Source organism: Carcharhinus amblyrhynchos, chromosome 2 (genome assembly GCF_965287045.1).
Source record: "Carcharhinus amblyrhynchos chromosome 2, sCarAmb.v2.hapA, whole genome shotgun sequence".
NCBI lineage: Eukaryota > Metazoa > Chordata > Chondrichthyes > Carcharhiniformes > Carcharhinidae > Carcharhinus > Carcharhinus amblyrhynchos.
The window spans coordinates 149,879,496-149,906,831 of NC_137325.1; the positions used below are offsets into that span (position 1 = coordinate 149,879,496).

Here is a 27,336-nt window from a genome sequence, read left to right on the forward strand (position 1 = left end):
CTTCTTCCAAAGTTGAGCTGTAGAGGCTGGGTCATTAAGTGTGCTCACAGCTGAGATAGAGAGGTTTTTAATCAGTAAGAGGATCAAGGTGGGAAAGTGGAGTTCAGGATTATCACATCAGATCAGTCACGACATTACTGAATAGCAGAGCAGACTCGATGGGCCGAATAGCAGGCTTCTCCATCTATATCTTAGAGTCATTGTTTTCTCCATGACAACATCTTGCTAATCAGAGTAGACTTGTTAACCAATCAGTACTTTTCTCACATGGTGTTTATTGTGGCGATTGTTTGAAATTTGACATTTTTCCTGATGAGTGCAGGATGAAAAACTTCAGCAACATTTCACTTTTCAACAACATTCAACTCCTGCACTGAGTAACTGAACGGAGAATTATGCATTTTCACTTTGCTGGCATGGAAAGGTCTCAAAACTGATCTGCTCTGGGCTTCACAACCCACTGGAATCCATTTGTCAATATCCTACCTTCTGCAAGATTTCCAGTTCCTCGGGGCTCATGTCCCGATCGATGGATGAGATACTCTCCATACTGTTCTTTCGACCCAATCCAGCAGCAAAAGGATTAACAATGATACCTGGTGAAGACTGAGAAAAAACAAGGAGGAGTTACAACGTAAAAGAGCAAACAGGGCCTCAGCTTCATCAGATAGACAGCATGGTCAACTGTCCAGCACTCCTCATGTACTAATCTACTGACACTGCAGCACTCCCTCAGCACTGACCCTCTGACAGTGCGGCACTCCCTCAGCACTGACCCTCTGACAGTGCGGCACTCCCTCAGCACTGACCCTCTGACAGTGCGGCACTCCCTCAGTACTGACCCTCTGACAGTGCGGCACTCCCTCAGTACTGACCCTCTGACAGTGCGGCACTCCCTCAGCACTGACCTTCTGACAGTGCAGCACTCCCTCAGCACTGACCCTCTGACAGTGCGGCACTCCCTCAGCACTGACCCTCTGACAGTGCAGCGCTCCCTCAGTACTGACCCTCTGACAGTGCGGCACTCCCTCAGCACTGACCCTCTGACAGTGCAGTGCTGTGTTGTGTTGTGTTCAGGCTATCACCCTTTGATGTCAAATCCTGGGCTCAATTCAGACAGTATAAATTGTTCAAAAACAACCATATGGGGAAGAAATTGAATTTGAGGCAATACAAACAGGAAAACTAAAATGTAGATGATTGAAATCAGGGCAGAGGCTTGTTTTCCTTGAAGCAGAGGAGACTGAGGTGGAGAACACAGGAACAGGAGAAGACCATTCAGCCCCTCAAGCGAGATCCACCAGTAAATCAGATCATGGCTGATCTGTGGCCATACTCCATGTACCTGCCCTCATCCTTCGCCACTTCAAGGAGAAAAGGCCAAGCTCCCGCGACCTATCCTCATAAGACGTGCTCCCCAATCCAGGCAACATCCTTGTGAATCTCCTCTGTACCCTCTCAATAGCTTCCACATCCTTCCTGTAGTGAGGCGACCAGAACTGCGCACAGTACTCCAAGTGGGGTCTGACAAGGGTCCTATACAGCTGCACCATTATCTCCTGACTCCTAAACTCAATCCCTCGATTAATGAAGGCCAGTACACCATACGCCTTCTTGACCACATCCTCCACCTGCGAAGCTGTTTTGAGCATCCTATGAACCCGGACCCCAAGATCCTTCTGATCTTCCACACTGCCAACAGTCCTACCATTAATATTATATTCTGCCATCCCATTTGACCTGCCAAAATGAACCACTTCACACTTATCTGGGTTGAACTCCATCTGCCACTTCTCTGCCCAGTCTTGCAACCTATCAACGTCTCTCTGCAACTTCTGACATCCCTCCAGACTATCCACAACACCACCAACCTTTGTGTCATCAGCAAACTTACCAACCCATCCCTCCACTTCCCCATCCAGGTCATTTATAAAAATCACAAAGAGTAAGGGTCCCAGAACGGATCCCTGGGGCACTCCACTGGTGACTGACCTCCATGCAGAAAAAGACCCATCCACAACCACTCTCTGCCTTCTGTGGACAAGCCAGTTCTGGATCCACAAAGTAATGTCCCTTTGGATCCCATGCCCTCTCACTTTCTCAATAAACCTTGCATGGGGCACCTTATCAAATGAATTTGATGATCAGCCATGATCAAAATGAATGGTGGAGCAGACTCCAAGGGCTGAGTGGCCTCCTCCTGCTTCTACTTTTTATGATTAGAAGTAGCAAAATATCACATCAGAAGCGCAGTCAATTTCTTTGCTGTGTCTGCAGTAATATATCCTAGAACCAACAAAGGGAATATCATTTTAAATTTAGTGATGAACCAGATTTAGTTAACAGCCTTGCAGTATGAATTCAGAACGCTGGTATTGTGTGTGAGATCGATGTCGTGTTTGAAGCAGCTGTGACGTTTCTAGACTTGGCTAAGGTGAATGTCAATGGGATGAGACAGACTGTCCACAGTGAAGGATGAAAATCTCCCAATGGGTCAGAGCTTCCCACTGCACGGGCAACATTCATCCTCCCAATTACTACCAATGGGAAAACCAACACATTCTCCAACACTCTCATAAACACCTACTCTCGGAGTTTCTGTCCCATGCTCTCTCACACAGTGAAACACAACGCCCACACTGAGTGAACTGGAGCCAGCCTCGGATTCAGATTCTTTACCTCCATGGCTATAGCTGAAGCTGCCCTCGGGTCGAAGCCATCACAGACCAGGATTGTTAACGTGTCTCCAATCCCTCGCAGGATGCGTACTGCTTCTGTGTGTGTCATTCCCAGCAGGCTATGGTTGTTGACTTCCAGGATTCTCAGGCCCACGTACAATCTGCCATCCCTCGCTGCTGCTCCACTGGAACTCACCTACAGACAAACAGAAATTCTTATCAGCAGTACACACAGCCTGAGCTGTACACCACAACAGGAGCTGCATTCACGTTCCCCCACAGGTAAATCACTGGATTCATCACAAAATCACTCTTCAATGGGGACACCAGCAGATCAAGTCCAAAACAAACAGGGTTCTTGGATTTCTGATCAGGATTCTTTGGTATGGAAACAAAATTAGAATAGTTATAACTGTCTCAAACTCTGGAATGTGCCAGTTGTATGTGGGGTCCTTGTTGAACCATTAGAATCATTACAGTGCAGGAGGAGGCCATTTCGCCCATCGTGTCTGCACTGGCTCACCAAAGGAGCATCATCACACAGTGCCCCCCTGCCCTCTCCCCCCATCCTCCCGATCCTCTCCTCCCGATCCTCTCCCCCCGTAACCCCGCCCTATCCCCCCGTACCCCCCGCCCTCTCCCCCCATAACCCCGCCCTCTCCCCCCGTACCCCCCTGCACATTGTTCCCATTCAGATAATCATCGAGTTCCCTCTCGAACGCCTCGATTGAAGCTCCTCCAGCAACTTCCAGACAGAGCGTTCCAGATCCCAACCACTCACTGGGTGAAAATGTTTTTTATCAATTCACTTTTAATCTGTGCCCCTCATTCTCCATCTTTTTCCGAAGCAGGAACACTTTCTCCCAATCGACTCTGTCCAAACCCCTCATCGTTTTGACCACCTCTATCAAATCCCCTCTCAGCTGCCTTCTCTCCAAGGAGAACATAAGAACTAGGAGCAGGAGTGGGCCATCTGGCCCCTCGAGCCTGCCCCGCCATTCAATAAGATCATGGCTGATCTTTTTGTGGACTCAGCTCCACTTACCCACCCGCTCACCATAATCCTTAATTCCTTTACTGTTCAAAAATTTATCTATCCTTGCCTTAAAAACATTCAATGAGGGAGCCTCAACTGCTTCACTGGGCAGGGAATTCCACAGATTCACAACCCTTTGTGTGAAGAAGTTCCTCCTCAACTCAGTCCCAAATCTGCTTCCCCTTATTTTGAGACTATGCCCCCTAGTCCTAGTTTCACCTGCCAATGGAAACAACTTCCCTGCTTCTATCTTATCCATTCCCTTCGTAATCTTATATATTTCTATAAGATTTCCCCTCATTCTTTTGAATTCCAATGAATATAGCCCCAGTCTATTCAGTCTCTCCTCATAAGCCAACTCTCTCAACTCCGGAATCAACCTAGTGAATCTCCTCTGCACCCCCTCCAGTGCCAGTATATCCTTTCTCAAGTAAGAACAGTCCCTCACAGCTGGAGTTTTTCATCCCTGGAACCATTCTTGTAAACCTCTCCTGCTCTCTCTCCAAGGCATTCACATCCCTCCTATAGTGGCACCCAGAACTGTCCAGCTGAGGACAGCATAACCTCTTTGTTCTTGTAGTCTGTGTCCCTATTAATAAATCCCAGAAAAATATAAGTTTTATTAACTTTGTAGGGTGGTGAAAAAAGCACATGGGACACTCGCCTTTATCAATGGAGGCATAGATTACAAAATCAAGGAAGTCATGTTGGAGTTGTATAGACCTTTGGTGAGGCCACAGCTGGAGCGCTGTGTGCAGTTCCTGTTGCCGTATTATCAGAAGGATGTGATTGCACTGGAGGGGGTGCAGAGGGGATTCACCAGGATTGACTTGGGATGGAATATTTAAATTATAAAGAGGGGTTGGATAGGCTTGGGTTGTTTTCATGGAGCAGAGAGGACTGAGGGGCAACGTGATCAAAGTGCTCAAGATCTTGAGGGGCATGGACGGTGGATAAGGAGCAGCTGTTCCCCTTAGTTGAAGGATTAGTCACAAGGGGGCGTAGGTTCATGGTGAGGGGCAGGGGGTCTGGGGAGGAACGAGGAGAAACTTTTTTACCCAGAGGGTGGTGAGGGTCTGGAATGCGCTGCCTGGGAGGGTGGGGGAGGCGGGATGCCTCACATCCTTTAAAAGCAGCTGGATGAGTTCTTGGCACATCACAACATTCAGGGCTATGGACCAAGTGCTGGCAAGTGGGATTTAGTGAGGGTTCAGTGGATGCCTTGGTGGTTATTTTCCAGACGTCGCTGGATTCCGGGGAAGTGCCGGATGATTGGAAAACGGCTAATGTTACGCCGTTGTTTAAGAAGGGTGCCAGGCAAAAGGCGGGGAATTATAGAACATAGAACATTACAGCGCGGAACAGGCCCTTCGGCCCACAATGTTGCGCCGACCAGTCTTATTTTTAAAAAAAAACATTGACCCACTAATCTAAACCAATCCCTTTTCGTCCATAAACCTATCCACCAATCTCTTAAACGCCCCCAAACTAGGCGCATTTACAACTGCAGCAGGCAGGGCATTCCAGTCCCTCACCACCCTCTGGGTAAAGAACCTGCCCCTGACATCCGTCCTATAACTACCCCCCCTTAATTTAAAGCCATGCCCCCTCGTGCTAGATTTCTCCATCCGAGGAAACAGGCTATCACCATCCACCCTATCTAAACCTCTAATCATCTTATATGTTTCTATAAGATCCCCTCTTAGCCGCCTTCTTTCCAGTGAAAACAACCCCAAATCCCTCAGTCTCTCCTCATAGGACCTCCCCTCCATACCAGGCAACATCCTGGTAAACCTCCTCTGCACCCTCTCCAAAGCCTCCACATCCTTCCTGTAATGTGGGGACCAGAACTGCACACAGTACTCCAAGTGCGGCCGCACCAGAGTTGTGTACAGTTGCAACATGATGCTGCGACTCCTAAATTCAATCCCCCTACCAATAAACGCCAAGACACCGTACGCCTTCTTAACAACCTTATCTACTTGATTCCCAACTTTCAGGGATCTATGTACACATACACCTAGATCCCTCTGCTCCTCCACTCTATTCAAAGTCCTCCCGTTAGCCCTATACTCAACACATCTGTTATTCCTACCGAAATGGATTACCTCACACTTCTCCGCATTAAACTCCATCCGCCACCTCGCAGCCCAGCTCTGCAACCTGTCCAAGTCACCCTGCAAACTTCGACACCCTTCCTCACAATCTACCACACCTCCGACTTTGGTGTCATCAGCAAACTTACTAATCCACCCAACTATACCCTCATCCAGATCATTAATAAAGATTACAAACAGCAGTGGCCCCAAAACAGATCCCTGAGGCACACCACTCGTAACCGAACTCCATGACGAATAATTACCATCAACCACCACCCTCTGTCTCCTATCTGCTAGCCAATTCCTGATCCAAGTACCTAAATTACCACCAATCCCATACATCTGCATTTTCTGCAGAAGCCTACCATGGTGAACCTTATCAAACGCCTTACTAAAATCCATATATACCACATCTACTGCCTTACCCCTATCCACCTCTTTGGTCACCTTCTCAAAGAACTCAATAAGGTTAGTAAGGCATGACCTACCCGCTACAGGCCGGTTAGTTTAACGTCTGTGGTAGGTAAAATGTTAGAATCGGTCATTAAGGAGGAAATTGCGAGGCATCTTGAAGGGAATTGCTTGATAGAGCAGACGCAGCACGGTTTCATTAAAGGGAAGTTGTGTCTGACAAATTTACTGGAGTTCTATGAGGATGTGTCTAGGGCGGTGGATAGAGGAGAGCCAGTGGATGTGGTCTTTCTAGATTTTCAGAAGGCGTTTGACAAAGTACCTCACAAGAGGTTATTGCAGAAGGTCGAGGGACATGGAGTTGGGGGTAGGGTGTTAGCGTGGATAGAGGATTGGTTGTCAAATAGGAGGCAGAGAGTGGGGGTCAACGGGTGCTATTCGGATTGGCGGATGGTGACTAGTGGAGTGCCCCAGGGGTCGGTGCTGGGGCCTCAGCTTTTTACCATTTATATAGATGATCTGGAGGAGGGAACCGAGTGTAGAGTGTCGAAATTTGCTGATGACACCAAGATTGGGGGAACGGCAAATTGTGCAGAGGGTGTGGAGAGTCTACAGAAGGATCTAGATAGGCTGGGCGAATGGGCCAGGAAATGGCAAATGGAATTTAATGTTGGCAAGTGTGAGGTGGTCCACTTTGGTAGGAAGAATGGTAGGAAGGACTATTACTTACGGGGCGAAAAACTGCAGCAGGCGACGGTGCAGAGGAACCTTGGGGTCCTTGTGCATGAGTCGCAAAAACCCAGCTTGCAGGTGCAGCAGGTGGTCAGGAAGGCGAATGGGATGCTGACCTTCATAGCGAGGGGGATTGAATATAAAAGTAGGGAGGTCTTGCTGCAACTGTATAGGGCATTGGTGAGGCCGCAGCTGGAGTACTGTGTGCAGTTTTGGGCGCCGCACCTGCGCAAAGATATTTTGGCCTTGGAGGGAGTGCAGAGGAGGTTTACTAGGCTGATGCCGGAGTTGAGGGGGTTGAGCTATGAGGAGAGGCTGAATAAACTGGGCTTGTACTCATTAGAGTTTAGAAGAATGAGGGGAGATCTCATTGAGACGTATAAGATGATGAATGGGATGGATAGGATAGAGGTGGAAAGACTCTTCCCGCTCAAAAAAGACAGTAGGACTAGGGGGCACAGCCTCAAGATAAAAGGGGGGCGGTTTAGAACGGAGTTGAGGAGGAACTTCTTCACTCAAAGGGTGGTGAATCTCTGGAATTGTCTGCCCGTTGAAGTGGTGGAGGCTGCCTCGCTAAATATTTTTAAGACGCGGGTTGATGGGTTTTTGATAGGAGAGGGGATTAAGGGTTATGGGGAGAGGGCGGGAATGTGGAACTGAGCCACAACAGATCAGCCATGATCTTACTGAATGGCGGGGCAGGCTCGAAGGGCTGGATGGCCTACTCCTGCTCCTATTTCTTATGTTCTTATGTTCTTATGTTTTCCGTTTGTTAGTGCAGGCTCGATGGGCTGAAGGGCTGCATTTGCACTGTCATTCTGAGCTCTCACCAAATAGACTAACAGTCCCAGATTCTCTGAGAAACTGAGAGCGTTCTCAGCAGCTCTGTTCCTGTGTCCCTGTCCACAGTGAGTGAGTGACTGCGGGGGAAGGTCACAGTGAGTGACTGCGGGGGAAGGTCACAGTGAGCGACTGTGGGGGAAGGTCACAGTGAGCGACTGTGGGGGAAGGTCACACTGAGTGATGGCAGGGTGGGGGGGGCACAGTGAGTGATAGCCGGGGGGGGGAGACAGTTGTCTGATCACAGTGCCACATTTAAATCTGTCTCCCAGAGCCAGGCGCTGCTTGATGACTCGTACCTTTGAAATAAAGATCCCTTCATCTGTGGAATCAAACGGATTTCCAGGATGGCCTTTCGCTCCCCCTCGAATGCTGATCCCCAGCTTCTCTCCAGGTAGCTTCTCGATCCGGACTTCCTGTTACACAGCGGCACAACCAGAACAACAAAATTATGGGGCGTTTAATGATGAGTCTTTCACTGCTTGAATAGAAAGAGATACACAAACCTTCCCTCTCTGAGTGTTTCCTGAGCCCAGCCCTGTCCTCCCCCTCTCTGTACCCCTACCTTGTCCTGCCCCTCTGTACTCCCCTCCCCATTTCTGTTCCCTATAGATACCAAAACCCACAGATCTTACAAAATGATCCACTTGCTGCTGAAGAGCTGGTTGTCACAGTAACTTCACCGCAGCGTGAATGTAAACCTAGTGGTGACTAATAAATAAACTTTAAGATTAGGAAGCTGCACAATGAACAGAATACTTCCCAATAGCAACAGCCAATGTGCAGCAAGAGGGAACTCACTCAATCAGCCCATCATGTCAACATTACTATTCAGCCTGACACCTGGCGACCCTGTGAACTGCAACAACGCTCACCACAAGAGGAAGCAGGCCACTCGATTGGTATCTCATCCTTCAGCACAAACATGGACTCCCTCCACCACTCGTGTGAGTGGAAGCAGTCTGTTCCATAGACAAAAAACTATTATTATTGCAGTGAGTTTAATGACTATAGGATGTCTCATTCATTGTTTCACAGATTGCCCTCGAGAAGGTGCTGCTGAGCTGCCTTCACTGCCCATCCCTAATTGCCCCTTCAGAAGGTGCTGGGGAGCTGCCTTCACTGCCCATCCCTAATTGCCCCTTCAGAAGGTGCTGGGGAGCTGCCTTCACTGCCCATTCCTAATTGCCCCTTCAGAAGGTGCTGGGGAGCTGCCTTCACTGCCCATCCCTAATTGCCCCTTCAGAAGGTGCTGGGGAGCTGCCTTCACTGCCCATCCCTAATTGCCCCTTCAGAAGGTGCTGGGGAGCTGCCTTCACTGCCCATCCCTAATTGCCCCTTCAGAAGGTGCTGGGGAGCTGCCTTCACTGCCCATCCCTAATTGCCCCTTCAGAAGGTGCTGGGGAGCTGCCTTCACTGCCCATCCCTAATTGCCCCTTCAGAAGGTGCTGGGGAGCTGCCTTCACTGCCCATCCCTAATTGCCCCTTCAGAAGGTGCTGGGGAGCTGCCTTCACTGCCCATCCCTAATTGCCCCTTCAGAAGGTGCTGCTGAGCTGCCTTCACTGCCCATCCCTAATTGCCCCTTCAGAAGGTGCTGGGGAGCTGCCTTCACTGCCCATCCCTAATTGCCCCTTCAGAAGGTGCTGGGGAGCTGCCTTCTTGAGCCGCTGCAGTCCCTGAGGTGTAGGTACACCCACAGTGCTGTTAGGGAGGGAGTTCCAGGATTTTGTCCAAGGATGTGTGGGTTAGATTGATGGGACGTGCTAAATTGCCCCTTACTGTCAGAGTATTAACAGGGTAACTGTGTGAGGTTATGGGGATAGGGCCTGGGTGGGATTGTTGTCGGTGCAGTCTCAATGGGCTGAATGGCCTCCTTCTGCACTGTAGGGATTCTATTTTGAGCCAGTAAGTGGGCTGCTTTTGTTCTGGATGGTGTTGAGTTTTCAGTGATGTTGGAAATGAAATCTATCAGAATATCCTGATTTGTTATCTTGTTTAAGAATTGACCAGAACACCAACATCCCTTGCTTTTCTTTGGAATAGTGACTGTAGGATCTTTCTATCAATGTAGGGAGGCAGCTGGGGATGTGTTTGAAGATTCTTCTGAAAGATGACAACCTAACAATGCAGCAATCCAGCACTTCAGTTTCTACTTTTCTGCACTAGTCACAGTGTGAAATATCAAATCAAACCAAAGTCAACCTGACCCACAGCATTCTCAACAAGATTCGATTTATTACTGTCACATGTATTAACATATAGTGAAAAGTATTGTTCCTCGCATGCTATACAGCCAAAACATACCGTTCATTGAGAAGGAAAGGCAAGAGTGCAGAATGTAGTGTTAGTCATAGTTAAGGTATAGTGAAAGATAATGCGAGGTAGGTCCTTTCAAAAGTCTGACAGCAACAGGGAAGAAGCTGTTGTTGAGTCAGTTGGTACGTGACCCCAGACTCTTGTATTGTTTTCCTGACAGAAGATGATGATTTGCATCTAGTTACTGGTGGACACCTACAAGATACACTGCACCAACTCATCAAGACTTTACCAACAGCAGACATGGCAAACCACCACCTGGAGATTCCTCTCCAGATCACTCACCATCCTTCACTGTCACTGGGTCAAAATCCTGGAACTCGCTACCTAACAGCAGTTTGGATGTACCTACATCACATGGCTTTCACAGCCAGAGGGTTAGAGAACTGTGATGTCTTGCTGCAATTATACAGGGCCTTGGTAAGGCCACACCTGGAATACTGCGTACAGTTTTGGTCTCCTTGTCCAAGACCCTAGGGTGAGTATGGAGAAGGTTTATCAGGTTGATTCTGGGGATGGGTAGGACTGATGTATGAGGACAGATTGAGTCAGTTGGGACTGTATTCACTGGAGTTCAGAAGAGTGAGGGGGGATCTCATAGAGACTCATAAAATTCTAACAGGACTAGACAGGGTAGATGCAGGGAGGAGATTCCCAATGGTGGGGGAGTCCACAACCAGGGGTCACAGTCTGACGATACAGGGTAGAGGGGTGCATTTAGGACAGAGATGAGGAGAAATTTTTTCACCCAGAGAGTGGTCAGCCTGTGGAATTCGCTACCACACAAAGTAGTTGAGGCCAAGGGGGTCTTGTCAGACCGTGGCAGCATCTCTAGCTCTTGCCCAGAAATTCTGGATTCAAATCCAACGCCAGCAACCAGCCTGAACGAGTATGCCACTACAGTAACTGACTTCATCAATAATTGTATAGAAGACTGTGTGCCAAAGAAACAAATCCGGGTGTTTCCCAACCAGAAACCATGGATGAACAGGGATATCCACTACTTGTTGAAGTCCAGGTCTGAGGCGACCCTGAAAGCCAGATACGATCTAAGGAGATCCATCAAAGCTGCTAAAAGACAATACCGGACCAAGCTAGAGTCCCAGGATAGCCACCCCGACCCCTGCTGACTATGGCAAGGTCTGCAAGATATAACAGGCTACAAGATGAAGGCATGTAAAATCATCGGCTCCAACAAACCCCTCCCTGATGAGCTCAATACATTCTATGCCTGATTTGAGGAGATCAGCGAGAGGATGCCCCCAACCCTGGAAGCCCTGGATGAACCTGTATCTGGGGTCACCATTACAGATATCAGAGCAGCTTTCTCAAAGGTCAACCCACAGAAAGTGACTGGGGTACCCGGACAAACACTCAGATCCTGTGTGGATCAGCTGGTGGGGGGATTCACAGATATCTTCAACCTCTCTTTACACCAATCTGAGGTCCCTATCTGCTTCAAGAAGACGACCATTATCCCGATACCTAAGAAAAACCAGGCAGTGTGCCTTAATAACTATTGGCCGGTGGCTCTGACATCCATCATTATGAAGTGTTTCAAAAGGTTAGTCATGGCACAAATCAATTCCAGCCTCCCGGACTACCTGGATCCACTACAGTTTGCCGACCACCGCAACAGGTCCACAGCAGACGCCTTCTCCGACCCTGCACTCAACCCTGGAACACCTAAATAACAAGGACACCTATGTCAGGCTCCTATTTATTGACTACAGCTCAGCCTTCAACACCATTATTCCCACAAAACTCATCTCCAAACTTCATGGTGTGGGCCTCGGCACCTCCCCCTGTGACCGGATCCTGAACTTCCTAACTCACAGATCACAATCAGTAAGGATGGGCAACAACACCTTTCAAACCCCTGACCCTGCCACCTAAATCAACAAGAGCAGCAGAACACCCCACCTGGAGATTCCCCTCCAAATCACACACCAACCTGACTTGGAAATGCATCGGCCGTTTTCTCACGGTCAAAATCCTGGGACTCCCTCCCTAACAGCCGTGTGAGTGTACCTACACATGGTCTGCTGCGGTTGAAGAAGGCTGCTCACCAGCACCTTGTCAAGGGGTAACTAAAGATGGGCAATAAAAGTTGCTCCAGCCAGGGACACCTGCAACTAAAGAATGAATAAAAACAGCAGGCTGGGGAGAAGGCGGATTTCAGAGAGCACAAGGCAGATGATGAGGTGTGATACTCAGAGCTGCCTCTGGGCTCAGCCCCTGGACTGAATGTTACATATCCTCTGATAACCCACCTGCATTCCTGGGGGAGGGGGATCTCTGCGGACTAGCAGCCGGATCTCTTGCTGGTTGGATAGCAGGGCCATCACTGCCTCCTGGTGTGTCGCATGTCGAAGATCAATGCCATTCACTTCCAGGATACGGTCTCCAACCCGTAGCCCAGTGCGAGCAGCCAGCCCATCCCGAATAACCTACAAAGCACAACCATCAGCATCACTCAGCAAGACAGTCAGGTAGTTCTCTCACTGCGCATTTCCCAAATTCAACATTCTGCAGTCGAGGCTCCCTCACTGAATGTTTTTAAGGCAAGGATAGATAGATTTTTGAACAGTAAAGGAATTAAGGGTTATGGTGAGCGGGCGGGTAACTGAAGCTGAGTCCACAAAAAGATCAGCCATGATCTTATTGAATGGCGGGGCAGGCAGCCTACTCCTGCTCCTAGTTCATATGTTCTATTACAGCACTTCAATATAATCCAACACACAATAGTCCTATATCAACATAAACTAATCCCACTGCCCCGATCTCTCCTCATAGCCCTGTATCAATCCCCAAACTAATCCCACTGCCCCGCTCTCTCCCCATAGCCCTGTATCAATCCCCAAACTAATCCCACTGCCCCCGCTCTCTCCCCATAGCCCTGTATCAATCCCCAAACTAATCCCACTGCCCCGCTCTCTCCCCATAGCCCTGTATCAATCCCAAACTAATCCCACTGCCCCGCTCTCTCCCCACAGCCCTGTATCAATCCCCAAACTAATCCCACTGCCCCGATCTCTCCCCATTGCCCTGGATCAACCGCAAACTAATCCCACTGCCCCGCTCTCTCCCCACAGCCCTGTATCAATCCCCAAACTAATCCCACTGCCCCACTCTCTCCTCATAGCCCTGTATCAATCCCCAAATTAATCCCACCGCCCCGCTCTCTCCTCATAGCCCTGTATCAATCCCCAAACTAATCCCACTGCCCCACTCTCTCCCCATAGCCCTGTATCAATCCCCAAACTAATCCCACTGCCCTGCTCTCTCCTCATAGCCCTGTATCAATCCCCAAACTAATCCCACTGCCCTGCTATCTCCCCATAGCCCTGTATCAATCCCCAAACTAATCCCACTGCCCCGCTCTCTCCCCATAGCCCTGTATCAATCCCCAAACTAATCCCACTGCCCCACTCTCTCCCCATAGCCCTGTATCAATCCCAAACTAATCCCACTGCCCCACTCTCTCCCCATAGCCCTGTATCAATCCCCAAACTAATCCCACTGCCTCGCTCTCTCCCCATAGCCCTGTATCAATCCCCAAACTAATCCCACTGCCCCACTCTCTCCCCACAGCCCTGTATCAATCCCCAAACTAATCCCACTGCCTCGCTCTCTCCCCATAGCCCTGTATCAATCCCAAACTAATCCCACTGCCATTTGACCTGCCCTCTCAGCCCCAGAGCAGGGAACACACAGGAACAGGGGGTGTATTATGTACCTTGGAGATGAAGACCCCTGGCTCGTGGATGCCAAAGGGATGGCTGGCATGGTCACTTCCTCCGACAATGCTAAGTCCCAGGGGTCCTCCTGTCTTCAGCAGCGTGACTTCCTGGAGTCAGAAAGAGATCAGAACCTATTACAGGAGTTTCCATTCACACACATTCTCATCAGGTAATGACCCCTCATCCAAAACCTATTTACCCATGGGGTAATAAACACCTCATCCCATAGGGGGTAAACACCTCACCCACTGTTCACCCACAGGGGGTAATTAACCCTGGGAAACATTGCAAACTGTGAAGAGGATCATGTGGAACTTCCAAAGCACATGGACAAGTTAATGGAAGGGACAGATGAAGTTTAATATGGAAAAGTGTGAGGTGATTCATTTTGGTAGGAACAACATGGAAAGACAATGTAAAACAAAGGGTATAATTCTTAAAGGGATGCAGGAGTAGAGGGAGGTGGGTCTATCCATACAGAGATCAGTGAAGGTTGACAGTTGAATGACTATAAATTAGGAAAGAGGAACATGCAGAGGGACCTGGGCGTCACTGAGGGTAAGTATACATGTGCGGCAGGCAATAAAAAAGGCTAATGGTATGTTGACCTTCATAGTGAGAGGATTCGTGTATGGGGATAGGGATGTATTGCTGCTGTTGGATGGGACATTGGTGAGGTCACACCTGCAGTACTGTGCGCATTTTGGTCTCCTTATTTGAGGAAGGATGTTCTTGCTCTCGAGGGAGTGCAGGGAAACATTGAAGTGTGGAGCAAAAACAGGCCATTCGGCCCTTTGAGCCTGCTCTACCATTCATTCTGATCATGGCTGATCATTGAATTCAATATCCTGATTCCTTCCATATCCCTCCATCCCTTTAGCCCCAAGAGCAAAATCGAATTTCTTCCTGAAATCAAACAATATTTTTAGCCTCAGCTACATTCTGTGGGAGTGAATTCCACACATTCCCCACCCTCTGGGTGAAGAAATTTCTCCTCACCTCAGTTCTAAAAGGTTTACCCCTTATTCTCAAACTCTGACCCCTAGTTCTAGACTCCCCCACCATTGGGAACATTCTTTCTGAATCTACCCTGTCTAACCCTGTTAGAATTTTATAAGTTTCTCTGAAATCCCCTCTCACTCTGAACTCCAGTGTCTTTGCGTCGTTGATGGAGACGGGAGAGGTTCTGGAGGATTGGAGGATTGTGGATGTAGTTCCTATTTTCAAGAAAGGGAACAGGGATAGCCTGGGAAATTACCGATCGGTGAGTCTGACCTCAGTGGTTGGTAAGTTGATGGAGAGGATTCTGAGGGACAAGATTTATGAGCTTTTAGAGAAATTTAGAATGATCAGGAATAGTCAACATGGTTTTGTCAAGGGCAGGTCGTGCCTTACGAGCCTAGTTGAGTTCTTTGAAAATGTGACTGAACACATTGACGAAGTAGGAGCGGTGGATGTGGTTTATATGGACTTCAGCAAAGCGTTTGATAAGGTCCCCCATGCAAGACTTCTTGAGAAGGTGAGAAGACATGGAATTCAACGGGCTTTGGCCTTGTGGATCTAGAACTGGCTTGCCTGCAGAAGGCTGAGAGATGGGTCTTTTTCTGCATGGAGGTCGGTCACCAGTGGAGTGCCCCAGGGATCTGTTCTAGGACCCGTGCTGTTTGTCATTTTCATAAATGACCTAGATGAGGAAGTGGAGGGATGGGTTAGTAAGTTCGCCGACGATACGAAGGTTGGTGGTGTTGTGGATAGTCTGGAGGGATGTCAGAAGTTGCAGCGGGATATAGACAGGATGCAAGACTGGGCAGAGAAGTGGCAGATGGACTTCAACACGAATAAATGTGTACTGGTCCATTTTGGCAGGACCAATGGGATGAAGGAGTACAATATCAAGGGTAGGAGTCTTAGCTGGGTTGAAGATCAGAAGGATCTTGGGGTCCGGGTCCACAGGACTCTTAAATCGGCCTCGCAGGTGGAGGATGTGGTCAAGAAGGCGTATGGTGTACTGGCCTTCATTAATCGAGGGATTGAGTTTAGGAGTCGGGAGGTAATGCTGCAACTTTATAAGAACCTTGTCAGACCCCACTTGGAGTACCGTGCGCAGTTCTGGTCGCCTCCCTACAGGAAGGATGTGGAAGCTATTGAGAAGGTACAGAGGAGATTTACAAGGACGTTGCCTGGACTGGGAGGCATGCCATATGAAGATAGGTTGAGGGGGCTAGGTCTCTTCTCCCTGGAGAGACGAAGGTTGAGAGGCGACCTGATAGAGGTTTATAAGATGTTGAGAGGAATAGATAGGGTGGATTCTCAGAGGCTTTTTCCCAGGGCTGAAATGGTCACTACGAGAGGACACAGGTTTAAGGTGCTGGGGAGGAAAGTACAGAAGTGATGTTAGGGGTAAGTTTTTCACTCAGAGGGTGGTGAGTGAATGGAATCGGCTGCCGTCAGTGGTGGTGGAGGCGAACTCGCTGGGGTCTTTTAAAAGACTTCTGGATGAGTATATGGGATCTAATGGGATTGGGGGTTATAGATAGGTCTATGGCTTGGTAGGTATTGATGTGATCGGTGCAACTTGTGGGCTGAAGGGCCTGTTTGTGCTGTAGTGTTTTATGTTCTATAACCCTAATCAACTTAGACCTGCCATCCCAGGGCCAGTTTGGTGAACCTTGGCTGAACTCATTCGATAGCAAGGACATCCTTGCTGTAAAATAGACAGTATTACGGTTGATAAGGGGGATGTGCGGGGTATTCTTGAGGGGCTGAAAATAGATAAGTCCCCTGGTCCGGATGGGATCTACCCTAGGATTCTCTGGGAGGCTAGAGAGGTGATTGCAGAGCCTCTGGCTCTGATCTTCAGGTCGTCATTTGTCTCTGGTGTAGTCCCGGAGGATTGGAGGATAGCGAATGTTGTCCCATTGTTTAAGAAGGGGAACAGAGACTTTGCCGGGAATTATAGACCGGTGAGTCTTACTTCTGTTGTGGGCAAGGTTTTAGAAAAAATTATTAGGGATAGGATTTATAGTTACTTGGAGTGTAATGAATTGATTAGAAATAGTCAGCATGGTTTTGTAGCGGGTAGGTCGTGCCTTACTAACCTTATTGAGTTTTTTGAGAAGGTGACCAAAGAGGTGGATGGGGGCAAGGCAGTTGACGTGGTATACATGGATTTTAGTAAGGCGTTCGATAAGGTTCACCATGGTAGGCTTCTGCAGAAAATGCAGGTGTATGGGATTGTGGGTGATCTAGGGAATTGGATCAGGAATTGGCTAGCAGATAGGAGACAGAGGGTGGTGGTTGATGGTAAATATTCATCATGGAGTTCGGTTACGAGTGGTGTGCCTCAGGGATCTGTTTTGGGGCCACTGTTGTTTGCAATCTTTATTAATGATCTGGATGAGGGTATAGTTGGGTGGATTAGTAAATTTGCTGATGACACCAAAGTCGGAGGTGTGGTAGATTGTGAGGAAGGGTGTCATAGTTTGCAGGAAGACTTAGACAGGTTGCAGAGCTGGGCCGAGAGGTGGCAGATGAAATTTAATGCGGAGAAGTGTGAGGTAATTCATTTCGGTAGGAATAACAGATGTGTTGAGTATAGGGCTAACGGGAGGACTTTGAATAGTGTGGATGAACAGAGGGATCTAGGTGTATGTGTACATAGATCCCTGAAAGTTGGGAATCAAATAGATAAGGTTGTTAAGAAGGCGTACGGTGTCTTGGCGTTTATTGGTAGGGGGATTGAATTTAGGAGTTGCAGCGTCATGTTGCAACTGTACACTACTCTGGTGCGGCCGCACTTGGAGTACTGTGTGCAGTTCTGGTCCCCGCATTACAAGAAGGATGTGGAGGCTTTGGAGAGGGTGCAGAGGAGGTTTACTAGGATGTTGCCTGGTATGGTGGGGAGGTCCTATGAGGAGAGACTGAGGGATTTAGGGTTGTTTTCGTTGGAAAGAAGGCGGCTAAGAGGGGATTTTATAGAAACATATAAGATGATTAGAGGTTTAGATAGGGTGGATAGTGATACCCTTTTTCCTCGGATGGAGAAAGCTAGCACGAGGGGGCATGGCTTTAAATTAAGGGGGGGTAGTTATAGGACGGATGTCAGGGGTAGGTTCTTTACCCAGAGGGTGGTGAGGGATTGGAATGCCCTGCCTGCTGCAGTTGTAAATGCGCTTAGTTTGGGGGCGTTTAAGAGATCTGTGGATAGGTTTATGGACGAGAAGGGATTGGTATAGGTTAGTGGGTCATTGTTTTTGTAACTGGTCGGCGCAACATCGTGGGCCGAAGGGCCTGTTCTGCGCTGTAATGTTCTATGTTCTATCCTTCCTCAGATCAGGTCACCATAGGTAGGTGGGGGGAAGACGCAGGCGTGGAGGGGGAAGGGGAAGGGGGGCGTGGGCGTGGAGGGGAAGGAGGGCGTGGGTCTGGAGGGGAAGGGGGCGCGGGCATGGAGGGGGAGAGGGGGACGCAGAGGGTGAGAGGGGGTCGCAGAGGGAGGGGGGCGTGGGCGTGGAGGGGGCGCACGGGGGGAGGGGTCGCACGGTGGGGAGGGCTCGCACGGGGGGAGGGAGGGGTCGCACGGGGGGAGGGAGGGGTCGCACGGGGGGAGGGAGGGGTCGCACGGGGGAGGGGGCACGGGCGGTGGACGCTGGGGGGGAGGGGGCACGGGGGGAGGAGGGGGGGGGGGCGTGGGTGGGAGGAGGGGGGCGCGGGGGGCGGACGCTGGGGGGGAGGGGGATCAAGCTATTGCATTGGATAATCAGCCATGATCATAATGAATGGTGCAACAGGCTAGAAGAGCTGAATGGCCTGTGCCTGTTCCTATTTGCTATGTTTTTATGACAAGTGGAGAGAGCGGATAATGAAGTATACAGGATTCTGGGTTTATTAATAGAGGCACAGAGTACAAGAGCAAGGAGGTTATACTGAACTTTTACAAAACACTAGTTAGATCATAGCTGGAATATTGTGCAGGTTTCTGGGTGCCTCACTATAGGAAGGATGTGAACCCATTGGCGAGAGAGCACAGGACAGGTTTACAAGAACGCGGGGGGGGGGGGGCATGGCAGTGTGTGATGATGCTCCTTTGGTGAGCCAGTGCAGACACGATGGGCAAAATGGGCACCTCCTGCACCGTAATAATCTGTGATCCTGTGAATCCCTCACCTTGTGTTCACACACGAGTTGTAATAACCTCCTTCAACATACACTAAACCCCTCACTCCTAGCCCCCATTCCCTCACCCAATCCCTGTAGTGTGGCATAGCTGCCTCACAGCGTCAGGGTTCGATTCCCGGCTTGGGTCACCGTCTGTGTGGAGTTTGCATGTTCTCCCCATGTCTGCATGGGTTTCCTTCAGGCACTCCTGTTTCCTCCCACAATCTGAAAGATGTGTGGATTAGGTCAACTGACCATGCTAATTTTTGTTTACTTATCTGTGTCAGTGGCTGGGCCAGCATTCATTGCCCTAGTTACCCTTGGAGGGCAGTGAAGAGCCAACCACATTGCTGTGGATCTGGAGTCGCGTGTAGGCCAGACCGGGTAAGGACGGCAGATTTCCTTCCCTAACGGACATTAGTGACCCAGATGGGTATTTCCGACATTCGACAAATGGCTTCACGGTCATCTAAATTGTCTCTCAGTGTCAGGGGGATTAGTGAGATAAATATATGGGGTTAGGGTCAGTGCAGGCACGATGGGCTGAATGGCCTCTTTCTGCACTGTAGCGATTCTATGATTCGATGCTATCCCGCGCTGACTCTCTTACCTCCACGGGGTATTGGTCCTCATTGGTAATGTTGACAGTTGGTTGGTTAGGATGAGCCAGGGTCTCCTCGATCAGCGTGTCCTGGTAATCGTCCCCGAGAGGCTGGCCTGGTGGGGGTGGGGAATACGGCCTGGCTCGGTGCAGAGTCGGGGAGCCGTCTCCTGTCCTCACACCATCTGCAGACTTGTCTAATTCTGACATCTCGCGTTCTACTACCATGGTGATGGTGGGTGCTGTGCCAGTAAGAAGCGCTACTGCCTGATCATGCCTGGCCTCTGCCATCTCTACCCCATTGATCTGCAAACATGCGCAAACCTGCAGTCAGTTCACATTGAACTGTGGGCAGTAGCCCCACAACCTGCCCACAACACTGCCCCAGCGGCTCATTCACAAGTTTCAGCCACACCAACAAGGTGGGCAATGGCTGACTGATCAGGCAGCTCGACCACAGGTCAAAACTATTACTGTCACCACCCTGAGGACACAATGTCCCAACTTATACTCCAAGCTGACAGTCCGACAGCAGTGCCGAGGAGTGCCAGACAGTCGGGGGGGGGGGGCCGCAGAGTCGTGGGGGGGGGGCGGGGGGCCGCACAGTCGTGGAGGGGGGTGGAGGGGGGGGGTGGGGGGTGGGGGCGGGGGGCCGCACTGTCGTGGGGGGGGGGGGGCGGGGGGCCGCACGGTCGTGGGGGGGGGGGGCGGGGGGCCGCACGGTCGTGGAGGGGGGGGGCAGGGGGCCGCACAGTCGTGGAGGAGGGGGGGGGCGGGGGGCCGCACAGTCGTGGAGGGGGGGGGCGGGGGGCCGCACAGTCGTGGAGGAGGGGGGGGGCGGGGGGCCGCACAGTCGTGGAGGAGGGGGGGGGGGGGCGGGGGGCTGCACAGTCGTGGAGGGGGGGGGGGGCGGGGGGCCGCACAGTCGGGGGGGGGCGGGGGCCGCACAATCGGGCCGGTACTGAGGGAAAGGATGAGAATGCATTTTATTTCCAATGGCATTTACTCAAACAACACTGGGGGAAAAGGAGATTTGATCAATGTGCCGGGTTCCTGTGTGCTCCACACGCAGGTTCACTCTGCCGCACCGACATTCTCACTGTCTGTAAAACAGAGAGCTTACAAACACACACTGTGTTCATTCAGAACCCTCTTTAAAGGGTTTGGTGAGGGAGGGCAGAGGAAATACTGGAAGCTGAAAATTGTGAACAAACCCTTGGAGAGAGTGCAGGTCACTGTACAGACCGTGTCCCTTCACTAAACAGTGCACTCACTCACACACACACACACAGGCACTCACACTGGCATCGTCCCCAACACACAGATTCTTGCCACTCTCTCAGAAATGCACCGTCATGTGTGCACACCCACCCGCACACCTACACTTTCACATGCTCAGATACACACTGCTCATCAGTAATCATACACACGCAATCACACAGACCCACAGGAACACACACAATTGCAGTTGGAACAAGGTCACACACACACCCGGCCTGATCCACACAGTCCCCCTCCCCCCACACCCAGCCCCTCCCCCTCACACACACAGCCCCCCACCCTCACACACACAGCCCCTCCCCCTCTCACCCAGCCCCTCCCCCTCACACACACAGCCCCTCCCCCTCACACACACACACAGCCCCCCCCTCACACACACAGCCCCTCCCCCTCACACACAGCTCCGCCCCCTCTCACACACCCAGCCCCTCCCCTCTCTCACACAGCCCCTCCCCCCCACACACACAGCCCCCCCCACCCAGCCCCTCCCTCCCACACAGCCCCTCCCCCTCACACACACAGCCCCTCCCCTCTCTCACACAGCCCCTCCCCCCACACACACAGCCCCCCTTTCTTACACAGCCCCTCCCCCTCACACACACAGCCCCCCCACCCAGCCCCTCCCCCTCACACACACAGCCCCTCCCCTCTCTCACACAGCCCCTCCCCCTCACACACACAGCCCCCCCTTTCTTACACAGCTCCGCCCCACACACACACAGCCCCGCCCCCTCTCACACACCCAGCCCCTCCCTCTCACACACCCAGCCCCTCCCCCCTCTCACACAGCCCCTCCCCCCACACACACAGCCCCCCCTTTCTTACACAGCTCCGCCCCACACACACACAGCCCCGCCCCCTCTCACACACCCAGCCCCTCCCTCTCACACACCCAGCCCCTCCCCCCTCTCACACAGCCCCTCCCCCCACACACACAGCCCCCCCTTTCTTACACAGCTCCGCCCCACACACACACAGCCCCGCCCCCTCTCACACACCCAGCCCCTCCCTCTCACACACCCAGCCCCTCCCCCCTCTCACACAGCCCCTCCCCCCACACACACACAGCCCCCCCTTTCTTACACAGCTCCACCCCACATACACACAGCCCCGCCCCCTCTCACACACCCAGCCCCTCCCTCTCTCACACAGCCCCTCTCCCTCTCACCCCACTGGGCTGGCAGATGTGCAGGGTGCTGCTGGACAGTTGGTTCCCAATGCTTCTTTCACTCGGATTCCATCAGTTTTGAACAGGTTGTGTGGTCTGGCTGGTGGTCTGGCAAGGCTCTTGGTGAGAACAGGCATGTTACACACATCCCACACGCAGCTGGTGGGGAGGATTCTATTCATTCGGACTATGGGATGAAACCGGAGCACCCGGAGGAAACCCACACAGATACAGGGAGAATGTGCAGACTCCACACAGACAGTGACCTGAGCCGGGAACCAAACCCAGGTCCCTGGTGCTGTGAGACAGCAGTGCTAACCCACTGGGCCACCTTGCAATTCTGTTACTGTTTGAAGAACATAATAGGGGGTGGTACAGTAGCTCAGTGGTTAGCACTGCTGTCTCACAATGCCAGGGTCCTGGGTTCAATTCCCAGCTCGGGTCACTGTGTGGAGTTTGCACGTTCTCCCCATGTCTGCGTGGGTTTCCTCTGGGTGCTCCAGTTTCCTCCCACAGTCTGAAAGATGTGCAGGTTAGGCTGATTGGCCACGCTAAACTGCCTCTTGGTGTTAGGGGATTAGCTAGGGTAAGTGCATGGGGTTAAGGGGATAGGACCTGGGTGGGACTGTGATCAGTGCAGACTCGATGGGCTGAATGGCCTCCTTCTGCACTGTAGGGATTCTATGATTCTGTGAATGCAGCAAACGATCCTGCGTTTGATCTCTGAGAGATCAAGCTCTCTGCTTTTCCTCAATAAACCTGCAAATTCTTCCCTCTCCAAGAATAAACCCTTTTTGAAAGTTACTACTGAACAGCTTCCTCCATCCATAACAATTTCCAAATCAGAAATTAAATGTGAAAATTTTTCTGACCTAACCTCTGTTCCAACCTGTAGATTTTGTTCTTTATTCTTTCCCAGGATGTGAGCATCGCTGACTGGACCATTCCTCATCGCCTCTGAACTGAGTGGCTTGTTCAGCCATCTAGTCAGCACATTGCTGTGTCTCCGGAGTCACGGGTAGGCCAGACTGGGTAAGGACGGTGGATTTCCTTCCCTAAAGGATATTAGTGACCCAGATGGGTTTTTACAACAATCGACTGGGCTTCAATTACAATTGCAGATTACTAGTGGGATTTAAACTCCACCAGCTGTTGAAGTGAGATTTGAGACCGTTTGCCTGAAGTTGTGGACTGCGAGTCGTGATATCCCCACCACCACGTTCCCCATTCTTGGGTTACTCACCTTCCTGCACTAGAAGCAGTTTCTCCAGAGGACAACATTGCAACCTGATATTAAACTCACCCATCTCTCTCTGGATATTACAAGATACCTCCCTGAACAGGCTTTACACAGCAGCACGTTGGCCACCTCCACACAGAAACTGAGGGAGCAGAGTCAGCCAGCGTGCTCCTCTTCCAGCCCATACACACAAACACACACAGCACTCTGTTTAAATATCAAACTAACGGAAACCCCAGTAAAGAAACAGCCTTTATAAATGGAATGAGATCCAATCTGTCCTGCAAACCCCCACAATCACAGCAAAATGAAAAAAGAATCAATAACCAAGGGGTGGGTGAGGGGTGAGAGGGGTTAGTATGAAAGGAGGTTTTACTGCGGGCTAAAGGAGTGCAGAAAGATCTGGTGTAGAGCAGACAGAAGCCACCACTGACCATACAGTAACAGCTCTTACTATTGGCCATTGCCCTGGTAACCCATGCTGTTAACCAGGTGCAAAGATGAAGGTCAGAATCCCACCACCACACAGTGCTCAGCTGTTTAGTCACATGCAGCTCAGAGGCCAGCAAGGGGAAGGATCCGTCACCATACAGCTCAAAATAAATAGCAAACGTGAGAGGAAGAATTGGAAGGGTAAGTGTGTGCAACCAGTCACCAGGGAAACAGGAGGACCCAAAGAATCAGTATCCTCAACAGTACTGCTGTTCTCAGCTACACCAATTGGGCCTGAATCACCTCCAATCCCTACCCATCCCATCAAACACTCCCAGGACAGGTACAGCACGGGGTTAGATACAGAGTAAAGCTCCCTCTACACTGTCCCCACCATCAAACACTCCCAGGACAGGTACAGCACGAGGTTAGATACAGAGTAAAGCTCCCTCTACACTGTCCCCCATCAAACACTCCCAGGACAGGTACAGCATGGGGTTAGATACAGAGTAAAGCTCCCTCTACACTGTCCCCACCATCAAACACTCCCAGGACAGGTACAGCACAGGGTTAGATACAGAGTAAAGCTCCCTCTACACTGTCCCCCCATCAAACACTCCCAGGACAGGTACAGCACGGGGTTAGATACAGAGTAAAGCTCCCTCTACACTGTCCCCCATCAAACACTCCCAGGACAGGTACAGCACAGGGTTAGATAGAGAGTAAAGCTCCCTCTACACTGTCCCCCATCAAACACTCCCAGGACAGGTACAGCACAGGGTTAGATACAGAGTAAAGCTCCCTCTGCACTGTCCCCATCAAACACTCCCAGGACAGGTACAGCACGGGGTTAGATACAGAGTAAAGCTCCCGCTACACTGTCCCCATCAAACACTCCCAGGACAGGTACAGCACGGGGTTAGATACAGAGTAAAGCTCCCTCTACACTGTCCCCAATCAAACACTCCCAGGACAGGTACAGCACATTGTTAGATACAGAGTAAAGCTCCCTCTACACTGTCCCCCATCAAACACTCCCAGGACAGGTACAGCACGGGGTTAGATACAGAGTAAAGCTCCCTCTACACTGTCCCCATCAAACACTCCCAGGACAGGTACAGCATGGCTTAGATACAGAGTAAAGCTCCCTCTACACTGTCCCCCCATCAAACACTCCCAGGACAGGTACAGCACGGGGTTAGATACAGAGTAAAGCTCTCTCTACACTGTCCTCCCATCAAACACTCCCAGGACAGGTACAGCACAGGGTTAGATATAGCGTAAAGCTCCCTCTACACTGTCCCCATCAAACACTCCCAGGACAGGTACAGCACGGGGTTAGATACAGAGTAAAGCTCCCTCTACACTGTCCCCCCATCAAACAGTCCCAGGACAGGTACAGCACGGGGTTAGATACAGAGTAAAGCTCCCTCTACACTGTCCCCCATCAAACACTCCCAGGACAGGTACAGCACGGGGTTAGATACAGAGTAAAGCTCCCTCTACACTGTCCCCATCAAACACTCCCAGGACAGGTACAGCACGGGGTTAGGTTGTTGCATAAAGTTAAATCTCACAGGATCCAGGGTGAGGTATCTAAATGAATACAAAATTGGCTTGAAGACAGAAGGTGGTTGTAGAGGGTTGTTTTTCAAACTGGAGGCCTGTGACCAGCGGTGTGCCTCAGGGATCAGTGCTGGGTCCACTGTTATTTGTCATTTATATTAATGATTTGGATGAGAATATAGGGGGCATGGTTAGTAAGTTTGCAGATGGCACAAAGATTGGTGGCATAGTGGACAGTGAACAACATTATCTCCGATTGCAATGGGATCTTGATCAATTGGGCCAGTGGGCTGATGAATGGCAGATGGAGTTTAATTCAGATAAATGCGAGGTGATGCATTTTGGTAGATTGAACCAGGGCAGGACTTACTCAGTTAATAGAACAAAGAGCAAAGAAAATTCCAGCACAGGAACAGGCCCTTCGGCCCTCCAAGCCTGCACTGACCATGCTGCCTGACTGAACTAAAACCCCCTACCCTTCCGGGGACCATATCCCTGTATTCCCATCCTATTCATGTACTTGTCAAGATGCCCCTTAAAACTCACTATCGTATCCGCTTCCACTCCCTCCCCCGGCATTGAGGTCCAGGCACCCACCACTCTCTGTGTAAAAAATCTGCCTCGTACATCTCCTTTAAACCTTGCCCCCTCGCACCTTAAACCTGTGTCTCCTAGTAATTGACTCTTCCACCCTGGGAAAATGCTTCTGACTATCCACTCTGTCCATGCCCCTCATAGACTTGTATCAGGTCTCTCCTCAACCTCCATCGCTCCAGTAAGAACAAACCAAGTTTCTCCAACCTCTCCTCATAGCTAATGCTATGGTAGGGTAGGGCATTGGGGAGAGTTACAGAACAAAGAAATCTAGGGGTACATGTTCATAGCTTAAGTGGAGTCACAGGTGGATAGAGTGGTGAAGAAGGTATTCAGCATGCTTGGTTTCATAGGTCAGAACATTGAATACAGGAGTTGGGACGTCTTGTTGAAGTTGTACAAGACATTGGTAAGGCCACACTTGGAATACTGTGTACAATTCTGGTCACCCTATTATAGAAAGGATATTATTAAACTAGAAAGAGTGCAGAAAAGATTTACTAGGATGCTACCGGGACTTGATGGATTGAGTTATAAGGAGAGGCTGGATAGACTGGGACTTTTTTCTCTGGAGCGTAGGAGGCTGAGGGGTGATCTTATAGAGGTCTATAAAATAATGAGGGGCACAGATCAGCTAGATAGTCAATATCTTTTCCCAAAGGTAGGGGAGTCTAAAACTAGAGGGTATAGGTTTAGGGTGAGAGGGGAGAGATACAAAAGTGTCCAGAGGGGCAATTTTTTCATACAGAGGGTGGTGAGTGTCTGGAACAAGCTGCCAGAGGCAGTAGTAGAGGCGGGTACAATTTGATCTTTTAAAAAGCATTTAGACAGTTACATGGGTACGATGGGTATAGAGGGATATGGGCCAAATGCAGGCAATTGGGATGAGCTTAGGGGTTTTAAACAAAAGGGCAGCATGGACAAGTTGGGCAGAAGAGCCTGTTTCCATGCTGTAAATCTCTATGACGCTATGAGATACAGAGTGAAGCTCTTTCTACACTGTCCCCATCAAGCACTCCCAGGACAGGTACAGTACAGGGTTAGATACATAGTGCAGAGTAAGAGCCGGCAGAGGGAGGCTGCGGGGCTCAGACTGAGATAGACACAGTGCAGAGTAAGAGCCGGCAGAGGGAGGCTGCGGGGCTCAGACTGAGATAGACACAGTGCAGAGTGAGAGCCGGCAGAGGGAGGCTGCGGGACTCAGACTGAGATAGACACAGTGCAGAGTAAGAGCCGGCAGAGGGAGGCTGCGGGGCTCAGACTGAGATAGACACAGTGCAGAGTAAGAGCCGGCAGAGGGAGGCTGCGGGACTCAGACTGAGATAGACACAGTGCAGAGTGAGAGCCGGCAGAGGGAGGCTGCGGGGCTCAGACTGAGATAGACACAGTGCAGAGTAAGAGCCGGCAGAGGGAGGCTGCGGGACTCAGACTGAGATAGACA

At 50.6% G+C, this 27,336-nt stretch overlaps 1 protein-coding gene across 1 annotated transcript in view; it reads right to left on the reverse strand.

The window, feature by feature from the left end:
• The window catches only part of LOC145359617 (protein scribble homolog), a 226,077-nt gene that overhangs the window by 111,941 nt on the left and 86,800 nt on the right, over positions 1–27,336 (reverse strand). The window contains 6 exon segments of the mRNA XM_080214324.1: positions 487–606; positions 2,680–2,874; positions 8,096–8,212; positions 12,387–12,563; positions 13,853–13,963; positions 19,624–19,920. Coding sequence (XP_080070450.1) covers positions 487–606; positions 2,680–2,874; positions 8,096–8,212; positions 12,387–12,563; positions 13,853–13,963; positions 19,624–19,920 — 1,017 coding nt within the window.